Source organism: Galendromus occidentalis, unplaced genomic scaffold (genome assembly GCF_000255335.2).
Source record: "Galendromus occidentalis unplaced genomic scaffold, Mocc_1.1 scf7180000077460, whole genome shotgun sequence".
NCBI classification, from domain to species: Eukaryota; Metazoa; Arthropoda; class Arachnida; order Mesostigmata; family Phytoseiidae; genus Galendromus; species Galendromus occidentalis.
The window spans coordinates 376075-403695 of NW_003805448.1; the positions used below are offsets into that span (position 1 = coordinate 376075).

At 53.3% G+C, this 27621-nt stretch overlaps 1 protein-coding gene across 1 annotated transcript; it reads left to right on the forward strand.

Annotated features, from left to right (window-relative positions):
- The first annotated feature begins 527 nt into the window (after positions 1–527).
- Positions 528–27462, forward strand: LOC100902173 (zinc finger protein Gfi-1b-like). The gene is made up of 3 exons (XM_029111691.1): positions 528–780; positions 12612–13418; positions 27188–27462. Exons 1-3 carry the CDS (start codon positions 528–530, stop codon positions 27460–27462), a joined length of 1335 nt encoding a protein of 444 aa, XP_028967524.1.
- The last annotated feature ends 159 nt before the right edge of the window (positions 27463–27621 follow it).

Genomic DNA, 27621 nt, shown 5'->3' on the forward strand with positions numbered 1-27621 from the left:
TGCCATCGCCGCTGCTATTGCGCTAGACTCTCGATTCGAAGACAGCGAAGCGTACGTCGACACCATCTGTGACAACAACCGCCACCGACATCCACAGTCGGGAAACGACGGGACGTGAACGAGAAAGCGATTCCCCGTGAGTACCCATCACAGCTTTCCAACGTCGATGGTCGACCGATTCTTTGATTCTCCCTGAGAGCGATCTTTGAGAGTCTCTCGTTTCCGAAAAACTTCGACCTGAGACTGTGCTCAGAGGAGCTCTTCAAAGTGCCGAACTCGCGACGGACGGAGTGAGTGAGTGTTTGCGCGCTCTACATGTAGGTCCTCTCGCCGTTGAGCGTTGCCTTCCACCGAGTGTACTTGATTGGAAACGATCATGTTGCATCTCGATCCGGTGTGAGCGATACCTCCGGCCGGTCGAACCGTGCGAACCTCGTATCGACCGTTTCGGATCGACAGAAGGATTCTAACCGGGAAAGGACAGTTCAGCGGCATACTGGTTAGTCTTTCTTCCCGTGCTCGTGGAAATGGCATCGTCGACTTTGATGGAAGCCGGCGGTGAACTCGCGCCTAGCGGCAGTGCGTTTCGACTCGTCACACCTTTGAGACTGCCATGCGTGTCCCCTCCACATCCTCCGTCAGAGCAGCAGACGCAACATCAGCGACGTTCCCAGCTTCAGCAACACCAGAGGCAACAGCAGCAACAACAAAGAACTCAGCAACGAACACCATCCCAACATCAATTGCTACGGGACAAAGAACAAAATCGTCAAAACACAGGTAGGTGACCGTGTCAGAGCAACTCCACGAAATTCCTCACTGCCGATACTCGACTTCGCCCGGCCTCCTCTCCTACGATGGTTATGGAGTCGAACTATCGCCCAAAAGACATCCCACAATGAAGCTCGAGAAAAATTAGAAGTACATCGGAGATGGGATGATTGATGAATCTGGCGTCAAATGAACAACTATCCAAATTGAGCCCTCCGATTGGTGGTCGCTAGTGATTGTTTAGCCCTCAAATTGGGAGAAGAAACATGAGCTGAAAGAGCCGAGGAGACGAGCGGAAAGAGTTCGACTCGATCTCTATAACTCTTTTTGTGATTGGATGCACGCAGCCGTCGTCCGAACAACTGCGCGTGCGACCGAGCGAGCAGCCGACCGATTGCTCGTTTGGCTCTAAACACAAGTCAATTCCTTTGCCAATTGACGGATTGCTAATCATCCAACACGATGATGCTCGGAAAGACAGAACGAATAGAGATACTCGCTCCGGTATCAGATATACATATCTATCAGAAAGAATGATTCATGGGTTGAACTTTTTCATCGACGAATGTTCGGTCCCTCCCGATAATTTCGAGCCAGAAATCCTCACCGACTTCGGGCGAATTTCATGAGCAAAAGGGATCGATACCTAGTGTTCCATCCGGAACCCGAATCGAGAACGACCAAGGCTGCTCCGAAAGGGAATCCATTTTTGGCGGAATTCGCGCTGGGAGGATTTGGCTCATTTCAGGGAAAAATCTCCCGAGGCCTCTCCTCCTTGTAGAATAGAGCGCCCGTTGCTTGGTCTTCCGTTCGTGTCCGCGAGCCAGGTCATAGTTCAAATTGTGGATAGTTGCGTCGACAAGCGAGCGATCGTATTTGTTCTCATTGAGTACATTGTCGGCATCACCATCGAAGCCGCAACAGACGCCGATAGATGCATGCCTATTGAGTTTATCGTTATTGGGCTCGCATGGCTGAACCCGGAGGGCACCTGTGACCCTTATGATTCGCAGTGAACAACTTCAGCGACAAGCAGCCAGCTCGCCCGCCCGCGCGCCCGCCTGTCCGCTAGCCAGTCAGTCAGCCTGCCGTGCAACCAGCTACGCTCCACAGATTACATTTCTCCTCTGACTAAGCGGCAGCGTACCCCGTACTGATCTAATCGCATGCTACGACGACGACAGTGTTCATTGACTGTTATTGATACTTGATACCAAAGGCAACGTCGGCGATCAAGATGTCGTTCCGGTCTCTCCCTCCACGCTGGCTCCCACTCTCTCGGATATCGAAATTTCGTCGTATCCCGATCTGGGGAAGGGCTCCGCTTATCCGTATCTGCGGCGCGGCGTCGCTCACCGATCGAGATGAGAAAACGAAGTTTATGTCGCTATAGGAGGATCGAAAAGGACTGAAACGACTGCGCGTTGCGCCCCAAGTTGACCACACCAATGGCGGCTCGGATGTGGAGATCGAAAACGACTGGAAAAAAAATTCCTTGAATCCAAAGGACACCTCCTCGCACAAAAATCGAGTACGGATCGATGCTCCATTGTTTCGGGTCAGGTGGAACGATTTGAACCGCAGAGAATGTAGCGAGCAGTGCGTGCCTCGGAGCCGCGCCCGCATGGTCGACTCGAGTGTCAAACCGTTTCTTTACCGGCTTCGATTTTTCAATCACTTTCAACTTGTCAGATATTCTAGCACTATCTACCGTGACAAGTAGTCGGTCGGTAGATCGGTTAGTTTGCTTGCTCGCCTTTTATTTCCGAGAGTTGCCAATATCGGGGGTAGCGCGTCGTCGTCGTCAGCGTTCCCGGGTGGAGTACTCGATGTCAGGTGTTGCTCGCGTTATCCTGAGTCACAGACGAGCGTCAGTCGGCCCGTCGGCCTAGCCGGCTGGCAGGCTCGCAGGCCGTCAGGGAGTCGATCAGTGGGTTAGAGAGAGGCGTGACGGCGGCTTTCTCGAGCCTGCCGACCGGCTTAGAGCGAGCATCCGTTCAAGCAGACATCGCCAGACCCACTGACAGACCTGTGTACGTGATTTACGCCTGACAAGTGCGGTGGCGGAGGGGGGGCGCGAGTGACTCAACGTGATTTTGATTGTTCGGCATCACTGCTGACGACGCGTCTGTCGCTACCGGTGGTGATAGTCCGATTCATTCCAATTCAATAATTGATCTGTTGAACCACGTTCGAGCAATCACTCCCGCGTGGGTCCAGAAAGAGCCGGGTTCCACCCTTTGATTCTCGGGAGAGGGAGAATGGCAAGGCTTCTCTCGGAAAATGTCTTCGGCCCACCGGCCATCCGGGGCCTTTGGAAAGAATCAGGAGGAATCGTTTCCTCGGCGATCGAAGTAGATGGCCGAACGCGCAAATCTCGAACGGCGTGTTTTTTGTCCTCCATTGAACTCGTCACGACTGGAACCTTCGTCGTAGCTTCCGCCTGCGTCGACGAAACGAGAGAGACAAGTTTATGACCTCGACGACATCCCGGAGGAGTGCGTCTCTATTTTCAGTGTGTAAAACAATTTTGGCAAATTTTAACCCCATCGACCGCCCATCGCCGCCGCGCCAACCCCGCCGTGGGCGCCCCATGCTCGAGACTCGGCTCCACTTGCTCGGATAACTGGAGTGGAGTCAGGCAGCAAAGAAGGCGAGCCAGCAGCGGCCGGCAGTTGGGCGAGCGAGCGAGCGCGCAGACGAACAACTGCTGGAGACTCGCGAAGCCCGGGTGCATAGCAAAGTAGGGTCAATTGAGGAACACAAAATATTTCCCCCGAGGCCCTACTGAAGCAGAGGCGGCGAAAGGCTTGCTCGGAGCTTCGGTCCCACACAAAAATCTCCAACGCGCTCCCCGGAGCTCGTTTGTCTTCCAGTCCTTCACTCGCTGATTGGCGACTGGTGGTTCCCTCGAAATTCCAGCTGTCGGGAATGCTCGCCGGGCATCATCGTCTCGGATTCCGAATTCCTTCCGATTCCCGAATGATTCTAGATCAGAGGGACCATGATCCTTGAATCCACCAGCATTTTCGCCGTTCTTTCGATTATATTCGACACGGAAACGCATCGAGCTCTACGAACAATAAGGGGGAAACGATCCCTATCTCCGTGCGCGACTTCCCCAAGACTCTATACGTCATTTCCCGTCCAGTTAGGTTGCTTGCCGGGAACTCCTGTATTTGCTGGCGCTCCCACTGACGGCATTGGCATCGGTGCCTGAGGAGATTCCGCATCACTTTTGCATTCAAAGATTTGGAGCCCAGAAGGAGCTGGGGGTAGGCGGGAGCTTCTGTACAAATTCATTTGCGGTTTGCGGGCCGTCGATTCGATCTCGAATCAGCAGGTTTTCTCTCGTTCAAACGCTCCGCAGGTTGGCTCCTCTTCGCTCCTCCTCTAAGGCGATTGAAGATCTCTTTCAAGGGATTTGTTGGCAATTTATTTGTCTCACTGCGGCAGAAGATTTTCCAGTCTGTGGAAACGCCAGTCGGGAGCGAATAGAAGCGCCCGGACAAAGCTCCTTAGAGCTGATTTGCTGACACAAGCCCGCCCAGCACGTCAGAGGGAGGACCGTGCTGATCCATTTTTCCTCCTCGTCGTCAATAAATTCCGCGGTCGACGACACGTCGTTGTCATATTCTTCATTATCACGAACGAGGCTGCAGAGAGTAAATCCGTATTTAATATTTAGCGTGCCAATTAATTCATAGCCTCGGGCAGCACTCTAAGCTTATTCGCTGCCGCAGCTTGTTCACTCGTTTATTCACTGATACAAGCCACTCGAAACTTCTGCAAGACATTGAATTCGTCTGCAATCTACGTGAGTAGAACGCTCTCGATGAATGCGATCAGACAGCTACGACAAGAGCGAGTGTATTTTCTCCGGAATTCCGGAATAATGACGACGATATCCATATGGGTAATCGACGTGAGACGAGACCAGGGTTTTTCTGTTTGTTTTCCCTCCTGATGAACCTTGGATCCTACGAAGCTGCTGCGACAGCCGCCTCTCGTTGTTGTCGCCGTCGTTGTTGCTGTCGTCCTTAGAGACGTTGCGGTCGCTTCTACGGCTGGTGTTGTTATGTAGGCGGCTTTCTCACTGTCCTAATAGGATTCGCTGTCAAACCGAGACACTAGATCCCGATGTCCGACGGCTTAGGATGTGCTGGACTAACGGAGGACAAGACAATATGCTCCTTGTTGGCTGCTGTCCCTGTGGCGTTCCTGCCCTAATCCTCTTAAGGAGAGTTCAAATTTATCTTGGCAGCAGCGCTGTTTTGTCGATCATGTCTCCGCGTCAGTTTTCCCTCTTCTAACTTTATTCTCCCGCAGCTGACAGACTGAACTCAGTCGTAGGGCAGGAAGGAACAGAAGCAACAGAAAGATAGCGTTCTCGGGATTCCGCTGCCTTTCTTCGTAGTGAGCGAGACCGAAGCGAGAGCGCGCGTTTCGACCAGTATGTCTTCACCAAGTCGATCGGACGACCTACCACGTCTTCGATAATGCTGGAGGGATTATTTTGATCCCGAATATCTCAGAGCCCCAGAATCAGAACTATTCCCATGAACTTCGGTCCGAATTCGGTTTTGCTGCCCTCTTCTTAATCCCTTCTAGTTCGCTGGTGGTTCGTGGCGAGAGCGCGAAATCACTCGTGCGCCTTTCCTCGTGAACAATCCCAAACAGATCCTCCAGTGACGCCTAGGAGGCACCATATGTCCGAGTCCACTTGTCGGGGCTCGGACCAAAGGATTGGGACAGCTCCGTCAAGACCACTTGAGCAATGGCCGAGAGCACGACTCCGGTCAGAGTATTTGCCTAGATGGTCGACCTGATGGATGTCTTGCGAAGCCTTGCCACCGTTATTCGCCGTTAGATTATCTTGCTGCGGGCTCAGCCGTCGAGTTTTCCCCGAGTTCCGAACGAGGATGACTGGCGGGATTGCTGTTGAAACACCACACGCTGTTCAGGGAGGATACTTCGCGGCTTGAAAAAAATTGGTTTGTCTGAGCGGTTGAGTGATCGCTCAGGGCAAGAGCGAAATCAGGAGAGTGGAGCATCAGGAACTTCCGTAGTCGGGGCGCCACCAGAAGTAGTATCAAGCCCACTTAGATGTCGCCCTCGCTAATCAAATTGTGCGTCGCTCGGCAAACTCCGAATGACACTTTACGCCTCCCAGGGGCGCTCTTCCACGTAGCTCGCTCGCTCAGAGGACTGCTGTTCGCTTGGATATCCTCGGCGGGAAAGCACAGACTGCTCTTCCGTCTTCATCGTTCCTCGTCCACGTATGTCTACGTAGAGTACCCGACGCGGATGAGATTCGAAAGCTCTGTCTCTCCGAGTGCGCTCACGAATACATTCGTTGGACGAACTCGGGTATTCTACTCGGCGAAGACGGATTGATATCACTGATCGCGGAAGCTCGGAATTCGGAGTGAGAATGCGGGAGAAGAAGGCTTCGGTGGTCGATCCTCGCACCAGAGTTTCAACACGTTCACGGGTTGGGGAAATTCGACGGTCTCTCCCAGGAGAACGTTTGCGGTTTGGAGGCTTTAATCAGTCGTCAATAAATCATGACCGCGTTTTCCTTTCCGCGGTGACATCGCAGTCGACCCAGGAACAACATCGGGTCGTTTCTACAAATGTTGTTCGGTCTGCTGTAGGCGTTGTATTTCATCTGGGCTCCTTATCGAGCGCTGTTGTATTTCGGCGCCTTTAAGGACAACAAAGACACCGACCGACGCGACGTCGGAAACGGTGGCGACACCTGTGGTTCCGTCTTGGAAAGGCCGACGATTCTCTTTCGAGCCGAAGTTGTCGACGTAGCTCTGGATCTGTTAGCGGATCGAGATTTATGACGATTGAGTCCGCATCATGTCCTGTGGGAAACGGACGACTCCGCTCACGCAAGGCGAGCGGCAAGTGAATTTACATCGAGTCAATATATCAATAGCTCCGACGGCGCTCAACGAATAAGCTCGAAAGCTGAGAAGGATATATCCGATAGTATGAGCTTCCGAGAGCCGACCGATCGGCGATCAAGTCGGAGATCGGTCTTCTTGTCGATTGCCGTCGATTCCCTCAGGGTACATAGTTCAGGGAAGATGTTTTTCCGTATCAATGTTATGGCACGGATAGTCAGTCGAATGTCTTGTCAGTTAACTGACCGGGATCGTTTTGCTGTTCGGCGCAATTGGGTTCGATGTCTACTGGTGGCTAGCGATTCATTCGTCCGCGGTCGGGCGAGCTTGCTCGGAGAAGAAGAAAAAGAGGGAAGTCTCCAAAGAAGGCCTCAAGACGAGAATGCCAAATTAAGCCGCTACGCCGCCATTACATCGATCGAGTTCGCCGCAACTGCCCTGCCGGCAGCAACAATAGCTTGGAGCATTGCCGAGCAGTTTTACTCGGATATAGGCGACAACGTTACGAATATGTGAGACAACGAGAACTCCCACTCGAGCGACTCCAATGTGTCTACACATCTGTATGCGTCGACGAACAACAAGTAGTAATTGTGGTCTAATAAATAGCTTCGGTTAGTTTCTCACACCCTCCGCGCAGCTATCGTTATACTTCCGAGAAGCTTCGGGGTCTCCGTGGATCTCGTTTCTGCGAATGGGGTAACATTCAGATGAATCGAGTCCTCTCGAACATCAATCCTCTAGAACTCTAGAATATTGTTGGATCAACGAAATGAGGGATGCCCAGCTCCAGCGCCCACGAAGAGTACTCACGCGTCTCCAGCAACGGAAACCACTCGAGTCGACGCAAGCTTTTGACAACGAGGCCCGACCGATACCAATAGGTTCCGGGGAGCATTCGTCGTCATGGACCGGGGTTTGAATCTCGTTGTTGGATCTGATCTCGATCCCCATTTAGCGGATGGGGCTATAAACGGCGAGAACTCTGACCCGGTTTCACCTGTGACTTCGATATGCTCCTCACATTTGCATTATGGGGATTGACGTGTTCGACACGTGCGATTTCTCCCTCCCGGACTCTCTCGTACATGTATCGCCAGGAGCTCACTCACGGTAGCCGATTCGCTCACCTACCCGCTCACTTGGTCACTTGCTCGCTCGCATATGAACACACTCATACGACTCCAGTGAAGTCGACAGTTGATTCCCCGAAGGGCCGTTAGGTAACACACCGTGGGAGCTTTGCAACAAACCCATCCGAACCTCTACAGATCGTCCTCGTCGTCGACTACTTGCCGGCATGCCCGCCTGCTTTCAAAACGACCGAATTATTGACCACCTCGACATCCCTGCGCCCATGCGACGATGTCCCCCGTTCTAGACAATCCAAGCTTGGGTCTGGACTGTGGAATGGCCGGGCTTTCGAGGAATAATTTGGCTCGAAGTTTTCGTCGGGATTTTTTTTTAATCCTTCCCTGTACGACTGTAAACGGTTGTTTGCCTTTTCAGATTCCGAATCCCCGCCGATTTCCCCCCTGGCGGGTGTGAGCCTCAATCTGGAGGGTCTGAATCCCACGTCGGCTGTCCTCTTTCGACCTCAGTGGCCTCTGCTACCACCACCTTCATTTTGGTCAGCGTTGTCGGCGATAAAAGGGAGAATCGAGAGCACCCCACCCGCGTTCTGGCCTCTCCTCAACTTCTACCCTTCGAACCCAATAATTTCAGCCGACGGAATCGTATCGCATGCACAAGGCAAGTGATACGCGAAGTGACGAAGTGGGTATCTACATACCGATACATATATAGCATCCGTCTCGACCGATTCAGCTCGTTGATCGATGCTTTCTGATATTTCACGCGGGGCAGGGTTTCTCGCAGAGCTTCGCGTCGGCGAAAACACGTCCAATGGTCCGAGGCAGGCGTCGAGAAGGTACGGATCATCGTACATCGAGTACGTCACACAGGACCGTCTCACGCGGTCACATCGAAAGACTCTCAGTGGTTCCTTTGTGCCGCAACTGCTATTCGGTGCTTGCCTGCCGCTGCTCACTCGGTACAAGTCCCAGGAGTGCGAGTTAGCGGACGCACAATCAGCTGGAATCAGGTTATCCTTGATTACCTCGCTCGGTGTTCTTGTAGCAAATCCTGTAGGCTCGGACGGAGGGATGCCTGGCCAGTTGGTCGGACGGCTAGAGGTGGTTAGTGGCTGTCTGCCACGTTCGCTTTCGGTGGTGGTGACGCGCTAGTTTCCTCAAGCAGCCGTTCGCCTCAGGCTTCTCGAGCGAGGGGCTTGGAAACATCCGAACCTCGGGCGGACCACGGCGCCGGCGCTCGAGGAGCTGCTGCTGCGGGATTGCATTTGTGGACAGCGGCTCAAAGCCCGATACGATTTGACGCTATGTATCCCCTGAGGCGACAGCATCGTTTGATACCTCTCAACGACGGCGATGATCCAGGCGTCTGCGCTATCCCCCTTTCCGCCCTTGCCCCGTGAGCCTCGACAAGATTGCCGGCGCGATATTGTTTCGGACGATCGACCGAAATTCCGTGACGACCTCAGCGTCGGAAGATTGTGCACTCTTCGAGCACTCGACCAGTACTGTTAATAGACTCCCCGGTCCAATTGTGGACTCAACCTGTTAGTTCTTAGTAGCCATTCCGAGTGGGCAGTCGGCCACGAAATGGAGGGATTTCGGTGGGAACAGGGAAACTTGAAGGGGCGTCGAGCCGGGTGGACGAGTCGTCCGGCCGAACGACCGACCGGCCGCCCGGCTCTACCAAGTGGCTGGCTGGCTGGCAAAGAGGCAGCGAGGGTCGGACAAACTCGATTGGTTTGAATCCTCTCGAGGATCAGGATGATACTCCTCTTCTCTGCCGAGGAGCGAAAGGGAGGAAAATATGAGAGCGGGCGCCAGGCGGGAGCGGGTAATTCTATTTGGCCCGGAGCTGGCAGAGGAGCTTTCCAAGACGGGCCCACAGGCGTGCGGACAGACAAACGGATAGCCATGACTCGCGACATATTGTTTTGTCCCGTCCGACAGATTGGAGAAGTTCACCGAGCTCCTCCGTCAGAGGCGAAAAATTTGCTCCGATAACACATAACACAGTTCCTAAAATTATTTGACGCCGACGTTCGAACGTCCGCGTGCGCACCGGCTTCGACGGACGTACACAGCCCGATAGGTTCCGAACGATTGTCGGAAATCAACATCCCGGCTCGGCGAAAGTCTCCCTGCGTTGTCTGGCGGCGGCGGCGGCAGCGGCCCGGCTTTGCTTTTGTTGGTTCGCTCCGGCAAATCGCGAAGTCTCAAGGGTGATTTTTCTCGGTTCCTCCCTCTACCCCGTGAGCGGCATCTCGGAAAACAAGGCCGCGATTCCCTCGATGTTCTCCAAGGAGTTCGGCAAGAAGAATGAACGACTGGCGGCGGCGAGAGGAAGAGAACTCCGGCTACGCTCGGAAGAAAGCAAAATCAGCAGAAATCATCGAATGTGTTCTGTGGTGTGCTGCCCCTCCGTTTCGGTCTCCTTGGAATTGATGTTTGTTCCGAGTGGGCCGCGCGTTCTCCGGAACCCGCTTTTTCGCTTGTCTGCTCTTTTCTCTATCACGGCGTTCTCGCGGCCTCTCGGGATTCTGGATTTCCTCTCCGTCTCCCCGCTTGTTGCGTTCTCCTTCGCAGCCCGAGACCTTGGAGCTTGAGCTCGAGTCGACAGCGAGATTTCCATGAAGCAGGGAAACTGCGAACGTTTCTCTTGCAGGCGACGCCATGGATTTTATCCTTCCCGTTCTCTCGTTGATTGACGATTATCGGACGTCCGTCGTTCAAATCCTCCGATAAGAGGTCCTGACGAGCTCGGCGGTGTTTGGACCTCGTTCGGGAGAAGCTCACGGGAGCTCATTGAGGAGCGAGCCAGTGGGAGTGATTCCGTGCACGGAAAGCCTGACCGGAATTCCCCGCCTATCGAGTCAATCGCCTTCCAGCGCAACGAGAAGGGAGTTCGGTCTCTTTTCAGAGCGCTGCGAAGAGACTGCGAAGAGCGAGCCGAAGAGAGAAAGACGAGATGAGGTGGTTGAAAAGACTACATGACCCCGGGCTGTTGACACAACTCTACTTCGTTACCACGCAGACGCGGTTGATTCTTGTTTCGTTCCATCCTGTGGCTGACGGCCCGACTGGATGATTCGTTGCTCGCTTGGAAGAGCAAGGAGAAAGACCGACCGAGGCATGGATGGATTGCTGGCTCTTCAACTTCGGCCGCATTCTACCCTTTGCGGTCTTCGCCCACGGCGATTCGGTGATTAAAATCATGAATGAGCGGTCCCTGCCCCTCTGTCCGTGTACTTCTCCTTCGCCTGTTCCACCGTCGCCGCCGCCAACGACAACCTTGGCGACTAGAGCGTGCGTGCCCACGATCATCCTCAGGACAGAAAAGGATGGAAGCCGAGGACGAGCTGCGGAAACAAGAGGGAGGCTTCTCAATCAACTAGTGTGGCCGAGGCGACCGAGACCACGAGCAAATATTTGAGTGTTTCCCCGTTTGTGCTTCTGTCTCTTCGTTCGGTCCTCATTTAGAAACCTCGTTCCCGGCTTCGCACCCCTTGCTGCAAGCCTACCTTTCCTTCATTGGCTACCACGGCAAGGTAACTGGATTGCTTCGCCTTAAATCGGGTCGATTGTGAAACATTGGTGATCCGGCCCAAATCCGTTTGCTCCCACTGAGGGGGTTTGTTTACACCCGCCTCGATACAAAAGGATCTGATCGAGCTGGAACTCGAATGCTCACAGCTGCTCACTCGCTGCTCGGTCGACGTCGATCCGATTGAGACGGACATTCTGCATTACTGATCGGTGCGGAGGGGAAAATACCGAATTCAGATATTTTCCTTGCCAGCCGGGCAAGTCACCGACCGTGATCAACACAAACGCCTCGGAGAAGTGCTCGATTCTTGGAAGTATAGCTGTGCTTGAGGGAAAACCTTAGTGAATTGCAGCGATCGGGAGAAATTCCTTACCCTCTGACTGCGGAGAATCTGCTTTAATAATGTTGGTCTGTGATGGCCTTGATGCGACTCGGTCGAGATCGCCCCGGATCTGATCTCAGAGTAGCGAGGAATTCCACGCCTGCCATAAATAGAGATTGCTCGCGGAGTATACTGGTGCCACTCTTGTCTTTAATATGGAGCCATTGTTTCTGCGTTTATCACTTCTCCCTCCCTACTCCGCAGGAACAATTTAGGCCAGCCAGTGCTCGAGTCGGGTCTGTCGTCCCGCTTCGGAGCGAGCTCTGCATCGGAGTCTGGATCTACTCAGCTGTTCGATTGCTCTCAATCCGTGGAGTTCTAGAAACGGCAAAACAATGAATAAACCAATGGATGTCGCGAGACAAAATCCACTATCGACCTCTGATGCCGGTAGCCGTGACAGCGGCAGCGGCGGCCGCCTGTTGGTGAGGCCGAAGCCCGTCGGCGAAGCCAAAGGCTGTTGGCTTTCGAGCGCTGGGCTCCGGGGTCGATATGTCACAGGGATGGCAGCAGCGGCGGCGGTGGCGGCACGATAAAATCAAATTCAATACTGACCAACCGCGTGACTGCTGTCTCTTTCTTTTGAGAGGGTCACGCCATAAAACAGAGTCTATCTGCGTCCGCTTATCTATGAGGTCGCGCCACCGAGAATCAAGAAGAGCATATCGGGAAACCGATCGCCGCATGCGAAACTCGCGTTCCAGACGTTGTATCTGCGGAACTATTCAATTTTGGAGTATTTCGAAAGGACGACCGCGATTTAGAAAGAGAGAATAGGCTTCGGAACGGTGTCTCAGATCGGTTTTGCAAGAGATCCTTGAAAGGAGAGAGATCCACTTCTTGGACTCCACGGATCGTTTTCGGAAAGGCACGGTCGACTGACGTCGCGTTCTCGGGATTTTCAGATGACTCGTCGAGCAAGTCGCCCGACCCACCAGAGGACGACTCGGGCCGTGAAGACGAGTCGTGTACCAGTCCGTCTCGTCTCGAGCAGTCGAGCTCCCCTTTCGAGTCACCGTCTCTCAACGCTCCCGCATCGCACCCGTTGGCAGTCAACTTGAAACCCCTGAATTTATCGACAAGTGATCTGAAGAACATCGTTCGCCCGTGGGTACACCTCGACGGGAAAGAACAGCAGAGCGGACAACTAGAACAGCTTCACCTAGAGCAACAACGGCAACAGTTATTGTTGCAGCAGCAGCAGCAGCGACAGCAAGAGCGCCAACAGAACTCTCAAGCCCCCGCGGACGATGCTTCCCGATTATTCAACCCGCTGCTGCAATTCGACTACGGGGAAATACTGCGACGGCACGGAAGCTTCCGACCGATGTTCCTCGACCTGAACCACCATCCCCTTCAACACGCTTCTCTGTCCGACATCTACTCTTGCGTTAAGTGTGATAAAATTTTCAGTACTCCGCACGGGCTCGAGGTCCACTCCCGAAGGGCGCACATGGGTAGTTCGAGGCCTTTCGCCTGCGATCTATGTGACAAGACCTTCGGCCACGAGATGGGTCTCGCTCAGCACCGGTCCGTTCATTCGGCCGAACGAAGTTTCGAGTGCAAACAGTGCGGAAAATGTTTCAAACGCTCTTCGACATTGTCAACGCACTTGCTGATTCACTCCGACACTCGACCTTACCCATGCGAGTACTGCGGCAAGAGGTTCCATCAGAAGTCTGACATGAAGAAGCACACCTACATCCACACAGGTCAGTACATAAATATACCTTGCGGCATGGAGTCTTTTTCCCTGTCTCAACATTTCTCCTCATAACTAGTGCATTCATTGGTCATGTTTAGGGCTCGATTTTCGTCGCGGTCCGTGACCGCGATTTCTCTAGCCTCGCGGGGCGTTCCTGATAGGAAGTCTATAGGAGCCTGAAAATGCCGTGAATTTTCGGCTGAAAAGCCACGACGAAAGTCGAGCCCTAGTCATGAAGTTCTAGTCTTCGCAAAGAAGCCTCAAGGGCTTTGCCCTGTCTCTGGCGGGGCATATGGACGGGAATGAGGAAAACACAAGATGAGGAAAGGCAACTCCAATCGAGATGTAAGGCCTGTTTTAGGCGTCTTCCGGGTGGCGCGTTCCTTCTGGAACGATGAGTTTATCAATTATTATCTTGAATCTGTGTGTGAGGAAGAGAACGAGGGTGGTTCGGTGGGCCTTGGAGTGTTTCACGTAGCGTGTTAGGTTGAATGTTTGCGTTCTGATCAGTCCTGAGTTTGGAGTTCTGATTGAGCTGGCTCGAGTTCCGTGGGGTTGGAGAGATTATCGAGGGTACGAATGAAGGCATCGGCTCGCTGTGGGTTCCTGTTCAGACTTTCTGTCCAGGGGCACTGCGTGTATGACTTCCAGAGCAGCAGGACACCTGCCTTCTCATCAGGGGGTTCCATCGGGACGTCATGCCTCTCTCTGGTGATTCTGGAACGTATGCCTCATTCATTTGGATATGTTTCCGGTGGCGGCAACGTAGGAGAGCTCGGCTATCGACGCCGAAGAAAGTGACGACGAAGAATTCATTATCGCCGATATTCCGATATTCTATCCAGGTAGTTGTCGTATCATAGATTCAAAGGGTCAGGAATCCCAGACATTCCTAACGCTTGGTCGAGCTGGAGCCTCGATGGACACGGGGACGCGTTTGTTTTCGGCGAGAAGCGACGCCGAGGAGCAGTCTGAATCACCTGAGGTCTAAGTTGATGCTCATTCGCCAAGCGATTAGACGGGATTTGATTAGCGACATAAAGACTGATACGCTCGCTCTCCTTCCGAACAAAATATTTGGCCGCTTCGGAGGGCGGAGGTTATGTTGCAAGAGAGATTTGAACAAGAGCGCACGCCGCGAAGGGCGCGCGCGCGCACTTTACAAGGGTTCGTTGGTCGGTCGGCTGCCTCCTCGACAGGTTGCTTGCTCGCTTGCTTACCTGGACTTGCTTGCTTGCTTGCACCCATTCTAGACTGAAATCTTGTCGCTAACCGGATTAAGAGACGGATGAGTCTCGTGGGCCGAGTCTTAATTTCTGAATTAACTTTATTACAAAGTGCAGCTATCTAGCAAGCAGACCAGCCAGCCCGGAGCACTCACTCGGTCTCTTGCAAAGCGGCCTTTCCGCTCACGGGTGAGCGGGTGCTCTCGCCGGTGCTTAACACACCTGACAGGACACATTATTGTTCGCTCAATGCCGCGCTGCAGGAGAAGCCAATCAAGAGATGACGGACAACCCGGGGCAAGATTCTCTTGCCGATCGATTTCCCCATCTGGGAAAAGACCGGGGAAACGGGCACAGAGGAACATAGAAACGGCGCTAGCAAATTGAAATATGCGCTTTCCAGGTAGACATATGTATATCGAGGAGCTCCGAGGCGACCCTGGGTTGGTTTTTCCCCCGAGATCCGAACTGGATGATGATCCTTCTTCGTCGTCGTTTTTGTCTTGTTCTCTCTACGTCTGGAATTCGTCTCGCTGATGCATGGTCGAGTGCGTTTGGCCAATGTGGCGAGCGGGTGGGCGAGCGGAGCGCGTTTCCATTTGGAGCGGTTTTGTGCACGACCTACGAGCGAGTGATCGGGCAAGCTTCGTAGGATCTCTGTTCGAATAATAATTGTTATCCCGAATGACGAATGGAACAGTCGAGAGATGGACGGATGATGTCTACGGTTTGCCTCGCGCGCTCCCTTCCTTTCTCCCTCCGTACCCCTCGTCAAATATTCACGACCTTACATGGACAGCTTCCTTGTCCTCGGCGTTCCGGAGCGGTGCGGGTGGCGCGACGCGACCCGTAATTCGGGCACCGTCGTTGTAATCTCGCGCGAGTCGGGTCGCAGCTCCAGCCGGGCGTCGTTGGCTTCCGGAAAAGCATTTTCGCCCCGGCGGCGCCTCCATCGGACCGCTCGCTGTCACTTGCAGCCCGTTTCGCAGAACTCTGTCGAATTTCTCGATGTCCCCTTGCTTTGTGGTAGGAGTGCGGAACGACGCGATCCCGATGTCGGCACACCATCTATCTCCGATCAAGAAACAATTCCTGCGCTCAAGGAAAACTCGAGTTCCACACTAGCCCCGGTCTCAAGGCTCTGTGTCAATGCTCCTTTCGAGTTCGTCCCTGCAGCGTATGCGTACTTGCACTTTATCCCTCGGAATCGGCTCGCTCCGCTTTCCTCGCGCGTCTCCAATGTCCACAATGCGGGAAAACGAGAAGACGTCATCTCATCGTAAATGCGGCGACGGCTCAATCCTCGGCGCCGATGAGCGCCGCGATATTGCCCGTAGGATGTTCAGAAATCCATAAGTCGGGATCTGAACGTATTCTGCTCCACAATAGCAGGATTCGCCACCGGCCTGTCGTGACACAGAATCGACGAATGTCCGAGTCTCGATAGGAATATCGATGAGATTTGATCAGTTCCGAGTCTCCTATTCTCTCCTGATTCCTCACAAGTCCCCTATGCGCGGTTGTCGCTGTCGTAAATTCCTCTTTGGTTTGCTGTCCGGTTCGATATTTCGAACAGAGATACAGACGAAACGTTCGCTGAGCCGTCAATACTCTATGAGGACGTCGTTGAGGACCGCTTTTGATTGAGATGAATGTCATCTGGAGCTTCCAAGTGACAAACTATTTGGCTTGCATCGCGATTATCGATCGGGTCATTGTGTTCTCCGGAGTTGTTTCTGCTCCTACAGCTGCTGCTGCCGCCGCCGCCGAGGCTCTCGTGTGGCGTCGCAAAAAAACGAGACAACGACAATGTACGTAGATATCCTCGCCGAAGAGGATCGTCATAGACGTCTACTCGGGCATCGAGGCATAGAGCGACGACTGATTGGAATACGACACCGACTCGTCAGTTTTGGGCCACAAGGAAAGGATTTCGAGCCGAGGATACAGGTCCACCATCCACCGCGAAGAGGCAACAATTCTTGCCTTGGGGAGTGGCCTGCAATCGCTTCATCTTCGAGTCGGGCAATGGGAGAAATGCTTACGAATTAGGAGCTAGGAGCTCTGCATCTCTGTTTTGTTGTCGGCTCGGAGTGATTTCGCTCAGAGGTCAAAGTTTGGTTGGAGTGTAAGATCACACTTATCTATTCCACGCGGGTCTATGGAAAACTTTCCGATTGGTATTGAGACGCAAGCAGACATCCTGCATGCATCGCCGGCTCTCCTGCGGGCCTACTTCTCCAGTTTTTCCCGCCGTAGGGAGCGGGCCTAGGAGGAACTCGTAGACGACGTGAGTTGGGTAAACTATTCGGAGCTGTCGGTCTGTCTGTCGGTCTTCCTATCTGTGCGCCAGTCAGTCGGTCGGTCGGTCCGGCAGACAGAGAGACAGACAGTCACTCCGGCCGAGCTGGCACGGCAGTCTCTAGGTTTGTGTAGTGTTCTATGTTAGAGCCACTTCTACAATTGGTTTTACGACCGAAGATTCGGAGCCGGTTGGCAGTAACTTGCCTCAACTTGGCGGACGTGGTCGGCGTTCCGATGCTGCCGTCGGGGAGCAGCCGTCAAAAACTAGCCGTATCGGTAGTAGGCGTCGTATATCTCATCCGGAGCGGCTTGCATGCTCTTCTGAAATCGTGGCGGCGTATAAATTCTGGCGAGTACTCGAATCTGTACTCCGACCTTGACAAGCACTCAGGAGAGTGATTCAATCGTTTACGTTTTTTCATTCTTGGACAGTCGCGGCATGCCGTTCAGTGATCTGTCGTCGACCGTGATGGATCCACGAGACCGAGAAGGAGAAACTCTCCAATCTCGTTCTTCGAGCACGGGAGGAATCTGGTGATATTCCTCATCTGGATGTCTCGTCCACCGTGAGAGCCAGCCTTCCTTCACGGGACAAAGAGCGGAATCGTGCCGATGGCTCAGGGAAATGCCGCGGCCTAACCCACCTCCTTCTAACCATGTCTGATTTGCAAAGAGAAAGTTTCCTCTTGCTTCCGTAAGAGCGCTGATCCTTCCGAGAGCTCGGACGGTGAGTCCACGATGAGATTGCTCCGAAACTTATCTCCCCGAAACATGGAAGGTATGACGCGACGTAAGGAATGTTGCGGAGCAAGCAAACAAGAAAGCTTTCGCTAATCAAGATCATTGAGTACGTTCTGTATTTCGTCGCACTTTCATGACTTGTCATTGAATTATTCAACAGCCGGTCAGTGGGTGACGAGAAGTCATTCCTCTCGCTGCTTGAGAGGGAAATTGTGCTGAAATTTAAATATTTTTATACACATACCTCATCACCGGCAAACACGAAGGAGTCGAAACGAGCAGCAGTAGCAGCGACTGAGAGGAACGACCGCTTCCATCTCTAATTGTTTGGGGTTTGCTTGTGGGAGTTCAGCCGAGCCAGCCGAGTAGGGTCGTTGCAGTTTGTGCCAAGGGACAATACTGTGCGGGGGTGCATACGAAACGCGTCGACAAATCGAGTATGGGGGGTCAGCAGCATGCCCCCTCTGATGCGAATCGCACCGACTCGGGGGAAAAAGAATTCTCTTGCGTCTTAGAGACAACAATTGATATTGAGGTCTCAGAGGTGGAAACAACAATCTGTTGACTCACATCTACGGCTTTCCGCTCATCGGTGAGAATCGATTCGGAGGCAAACGAGTCGACAGCAAAACCCGATTCGTTTCCCGGAGCGTAAGCCCACAGTATTCTGAAATTCGCCTCCCCCCCCGGGCCTGCGAGGCAAACGTTGGAACTTCCGAATTCGGGAACGCTCGAAATTCGGGAGACTCCATGCCTCAAGCGGGGATGCGAGTCGGGGATTCAAAGGGGAAACAATCAGTCGTTGGGATTGTCCGGTCACTCCTTCGGAAGGCGGACAGGAAGTCGAGCTCTCTCATCATCCCACAGGTGTCCCCATGGCAGAACTGAGTGAGTCCTTCTCGAGTCCTGATGTCTCTCATTGCTCGCTTGCCAGCCCTCTCTCTCAGAGGATGGATGAGCGAACGAGCGACCGACCGAGCGGCCGACCGACCGGGTGAGTGAGTGGTGTCCACCAACTCCCGTGTAATGATCTGCTAAATAAATAATCCAGCTCTCGGAGCAGAGTTCCTTTGAGCCAATTCAAGTGACGACTCTACACTGACTTCCCCGACAAATGCGACGAGTTTAATCGAGTTTAGATGCAAATTGCTGCAATTGCGACACAACTCAGTGTACGAGAAGAGAGTCGGGCAATAAATCAGATGTTTAACAATAACCCGTTTTCAAGAAGACCAACAACAGTCGACGACTTCTGCTCCGACTTATTTTGGCAGCGAGCTGAAACCATTCGGATCCCTTGGCGACGCTCGCCGTCGCGACGATACGGAATCCTAGCCGCCGATTGGAGTCTTCCGAGCTGTCAGCGAACGAAACCCCGACCCGAGGAGTCTTCCAACGACTCGTGCGACTTGAACGGAAGGGATTCGTCGGACACAGGCGTCATCTGTTCCCTTCGTAGCATGCTCCGCTGCGCGTGAGACGAGGAAACCCACTATGGGAACATGCGGCGCCGTACCCCAGTGAAATGTGGGTTAGTCGTCTGCGGACTGCGGTTTTCTATGTTTTGGAATTCGAGTCCACGACGCTTTCCCATGCATCCTTACCGATTGGCAGGCAGGCGAGCACGCAGGTCGGGACGGGTCCGCCGCTGACCGCAAAGCAAACTACGCCGCGTGGCGAGTAATGGGAGCCTGAGGTATTTTTAATAAAGCTTCTCTCCTTGCGGTGCCTAAGTAAACCTTAATGGGAACGCGCTCGGTGATGCATTGACTCCGAGCGTTTATCGCCGTGGCGCCGAGAAGAACGATCGAGACAACGCTGAATTTATCCTTCTCACTCCGCAGAATCAGACGAGGGAAATTCATTTTATTGCTTTCCACGGTGAGCGAGCTGACCGATAGATAAGACGAGCTCGAAGCTCGCTTATCTGAAAGTCTGCTACTGTCGTCGAGTGGATTCGATGCTTCTTTTCCCATCGAGACGCCTCGCGACTTCGATTCCGCGAGCCAGACCTCAATGTCGAGCGACACGTCACGGAGCCATTAGGGCCAAACCATTTGCGACCGAGCCTCGTGAAGGCAAAGTATCTGAGTGAGAGCAATGTCCAGCTTGTCGTCAAGTGATACTAAAGAGCTCTTTCCGTGGCGATGAAAGTTCGTGACGCCTCTGGTGACCGGTAGGTCCCGATGAGCAGCTACCCTGTCGAGCTGATTGCCGGTGGGCTTGCTGATAAGTGTGGGAGAGTCCCGTCATTTTACGCCTGTGTGTATTTCGTGCCGGCGAGCGAAGGGACGAGAGAGTGTTCGACTCGGATAGGATCGATAAGTTGGTGGTTCGTTCGAGATGATTGTTTGAGGTAGGCCCGTCCCTGAGTGAGATGGAAGACGACAACGTCGCAGTGAAGCGTCGTCGATGGCCTCTCGTTGGTGAGATCAACGAAGGAGGCTTTCACAGCCAGCCATCCTTCAATTCATCCTTCTCTCACTCATCCATCTATGGAGCTTTCTCTTGTGGCTTCATGGCTGGCTCGCTCGCTCGCCTGCTTGGGTCGTCTACCATCCGCGACTTGCGTTCTATTCCGGGCTTTGTGGCTCAGTTAGTCCGCTGGTCGGATACGGAGAAGTGATGACCGAGAGATGATGAGGCCACCAATCAAGGCGATGAGCCGCGAAGAGCAGCCGATGATTGAAAAACATGTCAAGCATGATGACCAGCCAACACACGTCGATTGAAACATCACTCGACGATCGTCCCTCAGGGAAACTCGATGACTGCGACACGCGAAGAGCCGCCCGCCGCGAGATACCTAACGAGAAACTATGGATCCGTGATCATCACTCCGGAGAACACTCGGGATCTACAGGAATAGCCTTCGATGCCTCTATCAAATCAGACCGGAGTTCGGAGCGAGCCTGCCAGATACACTTCTAGTTCCATCTCGTATTCGATGCCGATGCTGAATCTCACGTGATGATCGTTTCATTTCGGCAACTCTGACCGATATCGACCGAATCTGGATTACATTACGTAATAGTACGTGGTTCTGAGTGACCGTAATCTCGAAGAGCAATTCAAAGTGGAACATCGCTGATGAATCCCGATTTTTCGGAGCCATCGTGCGGGGCGGAACCCGAAAAAAGGGCGAAATGCTTCTTGAGGGCATCGCATGAGCTCCATAACTTCCTCGACCATCGTACATATGTATGTCTGGGTTTTCCGCAAGCACCGAATTCCCGGCCGTCTTCTCCTGGCGGGCGGACATGTTTCGGAAGAGACCCCATAAAGGGGCGTGTAGCGTGCTTTCTTGCGCTCTCAATCAATGCTTCGAGGCCTTCTGCGATATTGTTTGAAGTGGACGCGTGTCCGAGGGACTTGGCCCGAACGGACCGCCTACCACTTCTTCGGCAAGTGCAGCCCGTCGGAGTTGCAATTTGATTCCCTAGAAGAGGGTCATTTTGTAGGCTATTCAATAAGTGTCAGCGAAGAGAGTCCACGGCAGATTAATAGCAAGTAATCAATGTAATGAACGCGCCCCATACTCTTTCGCAGTCGCTACCACCACCACCAGCGCTACCTTTTTCTCCTCCGGGAGGAGTTCCCGCTGAAGACCGGCTAAGCTGACTTGTCAGGGATGCACTAATGGCCTAATCGGACGAGCTGGCCATCGGCGATACGATAGAGAAATAGGCACTCCGAATACATACGAGCCCCGGGAGATCCCAGGTGGAGAGTTCCACCGTCTCGACCCGGGTCAGCCGTTAGCGCATGTGGGCGAATTCGGTGGGGTCGGCGTCGTCGCTGTCGACTCCGCTGATGTGCAAATCACAAAATGTGCTTGACACTGTGGTTTCGCATGCGTTGATGACTTGCGAATCCGAATGTCGGTGGGTGTTCCAGATACTCGGCCGAGGGTGTGTTTTGGGCGTGGATGTTTGGGCACCTGTTGAAGTCATTCAGTTCGGTTAGAGCTACTCGGTCGCGGCTCGAGCGCGTGCCGTTGTAACGCTCCGTTGCGCAACAATCATATGCACCCGTCGTCTCTCCGCAAGGTTCAGCACTTCTCCCCGCCGCCGGCCGGATGATCAGCTCTCTCGAAACGGCGAAAAATGGAATTTTCGAATCCCCTGCCGATCTTCCGCTGTTGTTCTGGATTGTCCCTCCTCAATTGGAACGCCTCGAGATCTTCCAATGTCGGTCCGACGCCCGACCTATCTTGGACTGCCGGCCATCCAATTTCGGAGAGAGCCGGTAAATTTCTTCACTAAAAACGCCGGGGTTTCAGACCCGACGAGAGCTACGGTCGGCCTGCTTTAGTCGTCAGTTGTTCACTGAAATTTATCCGAATGGTTATTGAATTTTTTCCTTTTCGGAATGCTCCACGATGAGCGGAATTGATCACACGGCAGTTGCAATTTAGCGAAAAGCTCCCCCAGGATTCGGAAGTCGGTTCGTTTTTTGCGGTCAATCGCAAAGGTGATGGACCATCACGGCTCCTGTTTTTTTTCTTCTCTCGGCTTTCTCATATCTGGCCGTCGCCACTCACCACGACCCGACAAGCTCGCCGCCTCCCTCGACGAACGAACGAGCAGCCGGCTTCTATTTTTCTCCGTGGTGCCGTTGAAGGTGATGTTCTTTTCCTCTTGATGAAAGCTCTCACCGGCGGCGGGGCGATGGAAGTTTTTGGCGCTAGTTCCGTCAGTGCTTCTCATTGTTCCCTCCTGCTTAACATCATTACCCATTGCCTCGGGGAGATGGAGTCGGGGCGCTCTGCCGTCTGTCCCGCCGGCATACCAGAAGCAAGCCGCGCAAGAAACAAGTAGTGCTCATCAACGTTCAAAAGTCATCCCTGACTAACTGATTGACCGACTGACTGGCTGACTGACGGGAAGAAATCGAGAGTGCTGGCAATCTCCTATGCAGGGAGGAAGCCACTGCAGAGAGAATTCCATGTCGGAGCATGCGTTTCGCGCGATCTAGAGATCTACTGTGGGCAACGGAGAAATTTTGTCTCCTCCTCTTGGTGGAAAATTCCGCTGCCTCCTCGATCCTCCTGAGCGGACCGATCGGGATTGGAAGACCGCAGAAACTCATCAGGCCTCGCTGATGAACTCGTACGATCCGGCCTTATAGATCAATGTGAAGCTGTCAAACTCGGTTCTCTAAACGAAATCGTTCCCATTGATTAGTTCCCCCTGTATCTCGCACGTCACAATGCAGCACCTCATCGCTCATCTCATGTCGGCTCCCTTACCGCGATGGGTCGCAATGTGGTTCGGCTCGATCGGCTTCATTGTCAATTCCATTCTTTGCGTCAGACGAGCTGCCGGCTTTATCTAGGTCCTCTGCAAAAGTTCCAAAAAGCCTGCGGCTTTGCTCCCTGCCTCACGGAAAACTCGCGGACCCAGTCGCGCTCGTCATCGGCTATCGCTAGGGAGCGTACGTAAAATGATCATGAATCGGAATCATCCACCGCTGCCTGAGGTCCAGATTCCGATAGTTTTTGGACGTAACTCGAGCAGAACGATGACGGCCCGGTATCCCCATCGTCGCGTCGATTCTAGATGTTGGAGCTTCCATCCAATCTAGGATGCGATCCCGATCTTTCCCTCAAATTCCGAACGCTCTCGGTACACCTACCTGCTCGAGTCGCACACTGAAACAGATGACTGTATCGAACGCCTTGTTGATGTCTCGGGGAGCTCTCAGAACGAAATCCTATCGTTGGAGGCTCGTGTGGCTTCGCTGTTTGTTCAGGTAACTTGATTAGCGAGGAGGCTAGCCTTGAAGCAAAAGAGGGGATCGTCAACGATGCTGACTAACGCGTCTTTTCCATCTGGGGTTTGGTAGTTCTACTCCTGCCAGTGGCTTTGTCGGCTACTCGCCGCTTCACGAATAGACAAACGCTTCGCATCGGGAGGCTTGTTTCGAATTTCCAAGCTCTTTCGATGAGCGTATCGGGAGACAGTGAATGAAAAGAAAAGAAGATCAAATCGAAGCTCGCATTCCGGATCGCCGGAGATTCTCGGGATGGGATGCCGAGAACGGTATCGATAGCATCCATCCACAGGAATCTCTTCGGAGAGCTTCAAGAGGATCGGACGAATTCTTCGCAGTTCCGCCATCCTTGCCAGCGATGATGGGATCCGGGTCTCGAATAGAGATCCGAAACCTGGCACTAGCAGTCTCGTATGACATGAACTCGCCGGATCGGGAAGACGACTGACCGGGCTGCTTATTTTCTTGCCTGCCCGGCTGCCGACCGAGCGACCGACCGGATGGCTAATCCAATATTAGGGAAGCTCGTCGTTCTTCTTCCGTTGCGGCTGCTCATCACGACGGCTGCACTCCTTCAGGACGAATCATATTCACGCCGCCCAAGCTGACATGTTCGTTCGCGCGATGTCTCGCTGTCACCCTCGATTGGCACAACCGGTCGAGAGAGTGAACGGACGATTCAATCTCACCGAGTGACTCCTCCTACTTCTTGGAGCAAGAAAGCAGATCCTCGAGATCTAGCTCGTCATCGCACTCTTCACGAAATGTGTGTGAGCGCGTGCAAGCGAACGCGTTCAGATGGCGGTATGGGCGGCGGCTCTTCCGGGGCTAATTTTATTAGTATTCCCTCGTTCCCTCGTTCGTCCGTCCGTTGAAACAACACCTCAACACTTAAGCGGCGAGCCAAAGAGCAAAGACGCCTCCGCATTGAGAGTCCTTCACGCCTGCCACACTTCAGAAGCTTCATCTGAAGTGAAGAAACCCCTTCCCTGACGGCCTGGAGGAAAGCGATCCACGCTGTGCTCTCTCGCGACGCGACGGAAAGATCCGTCTACGTGTTGCGGGTTCGGAACATTCGATGATTCGGATTGATTTCCAAGCCGGATAAATGTTTTCCGACTCCAGACTTGAGAGACTAAATACTAAGTATTTAGTAATAAACGAATAGCCGATCGGAGCACCCGGTGGCTGTTTGACGGAATATACGTAGACCTGATGCACGCGATTCTGTGGCCTTTCCACCCTCCTGGGAAGCACGTCCACGCTCACCATCGGAAGCGATACAGGCGCAAGGGACTCGTTCCGGAACTATTGAGTCGCGACAGCAGATGACGATACGGCTCATGACTTATTAACGCGAAAGCAAACATTTCCCGCGGAAATAGTTTGTCCAACAAGTGACCGCAGTCAGGAGCTCAATCTGTCATCATCAAGCGTCGCTCTCCCGACGGCGCTAGTGCAAGGCATTCCATCGTGCATTGTCCTGACTAGTGGAGCCTGGTCAATTTTATTGGCTCTCTGACTTGACTCCTACCGGAGTCATAGACGAGCTATGCGATGGGGATCTGTAATGTCTCACCGGGATAACAGGAGAGAATTCGCAGTCGCGTGTGGGCACAGCTGGCATCGAAACAAAACGTAAATCAAAGGCAATCGCGCACCGCTATTACTGCTTCCAGCATATCACCGCCATCGACGATTAACTGGCCGAAAGGAATGCGAGCATTCAATTTGATTGAGCTGCGGTAAACGATCAGAGTCCCGACGTCCACCCGCGACGCATCGCTCGGACGCAGGCTCTTGCAGAAAGCTGAATTTCGAGATTCGAAATCCACGGGTTTCGACAGCGATAGAGAGCAACAGCGCAATAATTAGACGGCGGATCTACGTAGGTGAAACGCGTATAATTGAAGTCAGGTCATGAATGGGTTCGGCTTGTCGCTCTCGGTGCCGTTTCAATTACCGAGAGATACGAGCAGTGAGTACACGGCGATGCAGTTGGAATACAAATGCGTCTTGGTGGCGAGCTCCACCCGCGGCTGACACCGCGGACTTCTCTGCAAATGGACGACTGTGAGTGAGATGTCGCTCGCTTGTCCACCTGGCTTGTAGAAATAAAAGCAATGTTGATGGCATATCTGAACTCGGGGGCGTCGCTTCGTTTGACTTCGGCGTTCCGATTGGTGGGGCTTGTCGGAATGAGTTGGTGGACGGCAGTCGTCGTTATCATGTGGCATTCTCGGAAGCTGCGCGACACCTTCTAATAACGACTGATGGAGACCCACTTCGTCGACGGATCGTGAATAAAGTAGTTGTAACGGTGGCCGTGGAATGAGTTCTGTACCTGCCTCCACAGAGCCGTGATGATGCTCCATTCACGAACTCGGCCGCATCTCATCCTGTTCTGACAACCCCGGTTCGCCCTCGACGTACTTTCTGAACTTCTTCCTCTCGGGAGTCGTCCACCCGTGGTGTGAGTTCCTGAGTTTGCGGGTCTCTGAGTTAGGCGTGCGTCGTCCCGTTTCCCTCCGGGGGGAAGCTTTTTATAGCATTTTGACTGAGGTCCGGCGGAAGCAATGAGGAGCTGAAATTTAATAAAGCCGCTTGAGGAAGAGTTGTGCGTTCTCGTTGGCTGACGCGCGTTGTGCTCTCGAAAAGAAATGCCGGTCTCTTTGTATTATGATCTCCTGCCGCCAAGTCTGCAGAGGAAGGTCCTGAAGCCTCACTCGCCGGGAGTCGATCACGGTGTCCCGCGATGACGGAACGAATAAAAATTCCTCGACAGGAGTTGGCGATCCCGTACAGGAACGGCGTCAACGTCGATTCTGAGTTGATCCGGACCGGACAAGGCACCGATTTTTCGATTTGGGGCTCTTCCTCCGCGAACTATCCCGCACGATCTACCGTACCCTGGACCCGCACTTGGTCAACTGCGCCTTCCTGCAGAGTCGACAAAGAGATATCAGAGGGGAAAATGAGCTCTCGGATCAAGGGCCACCGCCGAGAAAAACGAGAGAGCTTTTTGTCGGAAGGGGATTTCGTCTGAGGAAAACAGCGTTTGTTCCTCATTTGTTCCTTCAGGGATATAAATCGGCATCGCCCTCCTGCCCGCCTGCTCGCCCGCTCGCTCTCCCTCCCCTGAAAGCTTCCCCGGCCGAGAGCAGCCAGTGGAATTTTGATTGAAAAAGCTTCGCTCAACTGGCGGCTGCGACGATCATAATCATCATACATCATCTATTCAGTTTAGTTCAGCCGAGGAAGAATACCACTTCATCGAATTAACAACCGCCGTCGTCGTAGCCGCCGCTGCCACTCGCGCGCTATCCGGGGAACACAATGGACTCAGGCAGGCAGCCGGGTGGGCAGAGCTCATGGTCAACTCATTTTAAAGTCTTTGGACGGCCCACATATATCTTGCCCTCCTCTTTTGCTCACCGCTCCAACCTCTATGCTTCTTCTCCGGATGGAGGTCAACCCAGAGCGATGGACAAGTAGATTCACTAGCAACCACGATTCGCTTGTCTTCGACCTCAATTTTCTTCGACGAGACAATCACGAAAGTCTCCGGTGTACGGCTCGGCCTCCGGTAAATCCTCAGCTACTTATCGACGGGCCTAAAGAACTATTCGTGGAGTTCTCGAGTCACTTTACGTTTTATCGTCGAGTCGACGGGAGCGACGAGCACCTTTTGATAGACCTCATGCGCATGAAACTCGTTCCTTTTTTTCAGGGGAGAAGCCGCACAAATGTACTGTGTGCGGCAAGGCCTTTAGCCAAAGCTCGAACCTGATAACCCACAGTCGGAAACACACTGGATACAAGCCATTCGCCTGCGACATCTGCGGGAGAGCCTTCCAACGGAAGGTGGATCTGCGTCGTCACAAAGAAACTCAGCACTCGGGAGGCTTACCAGCGCTGGTGGGGTCTCATCTCGTCGCTCAGAGACAGCCGTCGGACCTCATCACCCCGGGACCACCATTGACGCTGCCGCTTCCACTCACATAAGACGGTTTCGAACCGTCAGGTTTTCATTCCATACAATTGCCAGGTGAAACGCGAGTTTCCGATTAGCGGGAATTCATCAGATACGCATTTCGAACATCGTCTAGTCATCATCATACATACATATGTGAAGCAAGGGTATAGCGCGAAACCGCGGCAACT